This window comes from Monopterus albus, unplaced genomic scaffold, assembly GCF_001952655.1.
Source record: "Monopterus albus unplaced genomic scaffold, M_albus_1.0 scaffold142.1, whole genome shotgun sequence".
NCBI lineage: Eukaryota > Metazoa > Chordata > Actinopteri > Synbranchiformes > Synbranchidae > Monopterus > Monopterus albus.
The window spans coordinates 675,484-677,935 of NW_018128022.1; the positions used below are offsets into that span (position 1 = coordinate 675,484).

Genomic DNA, 2,452 nt, shown 5'->3' on the forward strand with positions numbered 1-2,452 from the left:
TCGTACCTGATTTTGAGTTCACCAACATCTCCCTCCTCACTGTCCTGACCTATTTCCTCCTCCCGAAGATCAAGAAACTCATCCTCTTCCATAGGTGGCCGGGTTGAAGAGATATTTCTTAGAATGGGGCTTTTATGTTCCTTCTGGCTCAGTTCCAGCTCTGCCTTTGAGGAGCAGTTTCTTAGCTTTGAGTAACAGAAAGAGAAGGTCCTGTGGTTCTGAAGAATGGACAGACAGTTTGTTTCTACATCCTTTATGGTGCCATAATTCTTCCTGCTTTTGGCGACCTTTCCGTTACCAAATGGAAAACCTTCTAGATCTGTCTTATCCAAAGCTATGGAGGTTTTCTTATCATAAGTGTACAGGGGTCGGATGACTTCTTTATCCACGCAGATGGGAGACACCTCAGGGTGATTGGCAATCTTGCAGGGGATAGGGTGCTTGACTGGTGGGATGTAAGGGATTTCTTTATTAACTTTGAACCCCATTGAACATTCACTACTGCTGTCCTGGGTGCTTTTTGATTGAAAGTGCATGTCAAGTGGTTGTTCTGTGTCCAGCACATGAACTGGTCTACGCTCAGGGTGCTTACACTCCACAAGGATCTTAGCTGAGGAAGGTGGCTCCAGGTGGACCGTCTCTCTGGGGAAGGGATTTCTTTTCCCAAGCATCTTTTCTGTGACTATGAGAGAAGACTGGGTCCTGGAGTTGCTATCATTCAAAGATGACTCTAACCATACAACAGAAGAGAGAAGAGGCATCTCATTAACAGTTAACAGATGCAACAAATAAATTAAAATCTCACCACAAGGAGAATATGTACGCAAGGCTATACACTTAGTTGATACACTTTTCACATCTTAATTAGTGGATGTTCAAAGGGCCTTTGTGTTTTCCATACATTTGACATTGTTTGGTTTTATAAAGAGGGACATCAGAAGGGAACCGTATATGTTACAGTAAACCACAATACAAGCAACATCTTTTATCATGTCATAATAAAACGTCTTAGTACAAGGAATGGGTGAGAGCAGTTCTGGCAGTGATATAAATGCACAGTTTCATCAAAACAAAATGCTGAAGCTTTCATAAGAAAGCAAGTGGCACATACACACAAATATAAAGAGTATTAAGTTCTTAAAGAGCCCATGACATGCTTTTCCTTATTATCTGACTTATCTATAATGTTACAATGGTGATTTATCATCTTAAACATGACCCAAAGCTCAAAAATTGAGGTGTGCGTATGTTGTAGTACTTCTATGCAGAAGCAAGTCGGTTTATACAGGTCTTGCAAACTCTTGCTTGTGAGACTTTGTTTTCTAACAAAATTAAGTATAAGGATTTCTTTGAATGGTCATAATTCTCCAGGGCATCGTGTGTTCATCTGAACTTGCCCGACATCCACTGGTTTCCCCACCATATCGGATGTTGTATTGCCTTGTTTGTTATGTGTATTTTCAAGAAAGCTTTAAAAAAAAAAAAAAAAAAAAAAAAAAAAAAAAAAAACACATCCACTGGTGCCATTGTAAAAGTGGAATTTTCGATTGCACCCAGTTTTGTGGCTATATTTTACCTCCTGCTGCTGCCCTGTGACCAGAGGATGTGGAGGAAAATACAGGGCCTGAGGTTACTGCATGTCTGGGAATATTCCTGTACAGGGACTCGCTGTTTTACCTGACCAGGTCTAACCTAAAAAGTAGCCGGCCAGTGAAGCCCCCTGAGGCGGTTAGTGATCAGCTCATCAATGCTGGAATACCCCAGAGCATAGTATCTGTTTGATTTGAGTGCTCGAGGCCTGTTGGAATTAATTTCACTACTTTGGGACTGTATATGGTCCTGTAGGGGAAGACTCAGCAACCACAGGTTGGATTTATCGATCTTGGAGCTACTTGAAAGGGAGTGATGTTTCCACTACTTGGTGGCACGTAACAGTAAGTTAAAAAGAAAAAAACATGTTGCATGTCTGTTAATGCCTTGTTTAAGTTACTGTGTCTGCATCAGTGGTTGTGTTTAGGATTCAGATTTCAACACAACACCAGCAGCAGGAGTTGTGCGTGTTCACAAACTATCCTCTTGTTTATAGAAGAGGATCTCTGGTTTTATCATTCTGAAATAATTACAGACTATTTGGAGTTATGAGGGGTGCAAAGCTAATCTCGAGGTACCCAATATTAAACATTAAACAGCTGGAAATGAGCAAAATGAGCAGCCATGGGCATTTTAACTTCCACCACTTCCACCCCCACTCCAAGATCTGCCATGGCAATCACTGCAAAATTCATTAAGAGATAGCTGAAACTATCCTGAACTCCAGGAAAGTCTTGTAATATATTATATCACATCACATCTCTCTCATAACAAAATCAGATAATACAGCTAAAACCTGGTGTCGACCCAAATTTCTATTAAGCAGCTTCTGTTAGCTCTGTATTGATATCCTTCATCAAAC

At 40.7% G+C, this 2,452-nt stretch overlaps 1 protein-coding gene across 1 annotated transcript in view; it reads right to left on the bottom strand.

Moving 5' to 3' along the window:
- rev3l (REV3 like, DNA directed polymerase zeta catalytic subunit) overlaps positions 1-2,452 on the bottom strand; it is a 101,212-nt gene that overhangs the window by 32,209 nt on the left and 66,551 nt on the right. Inside the window, 1 exon segment of the mRNA XM_020614085.1 lies at positions 7-730. Coding sequence (XP_020469741.1) covers positions 7-730 — 724 coding nt within the window.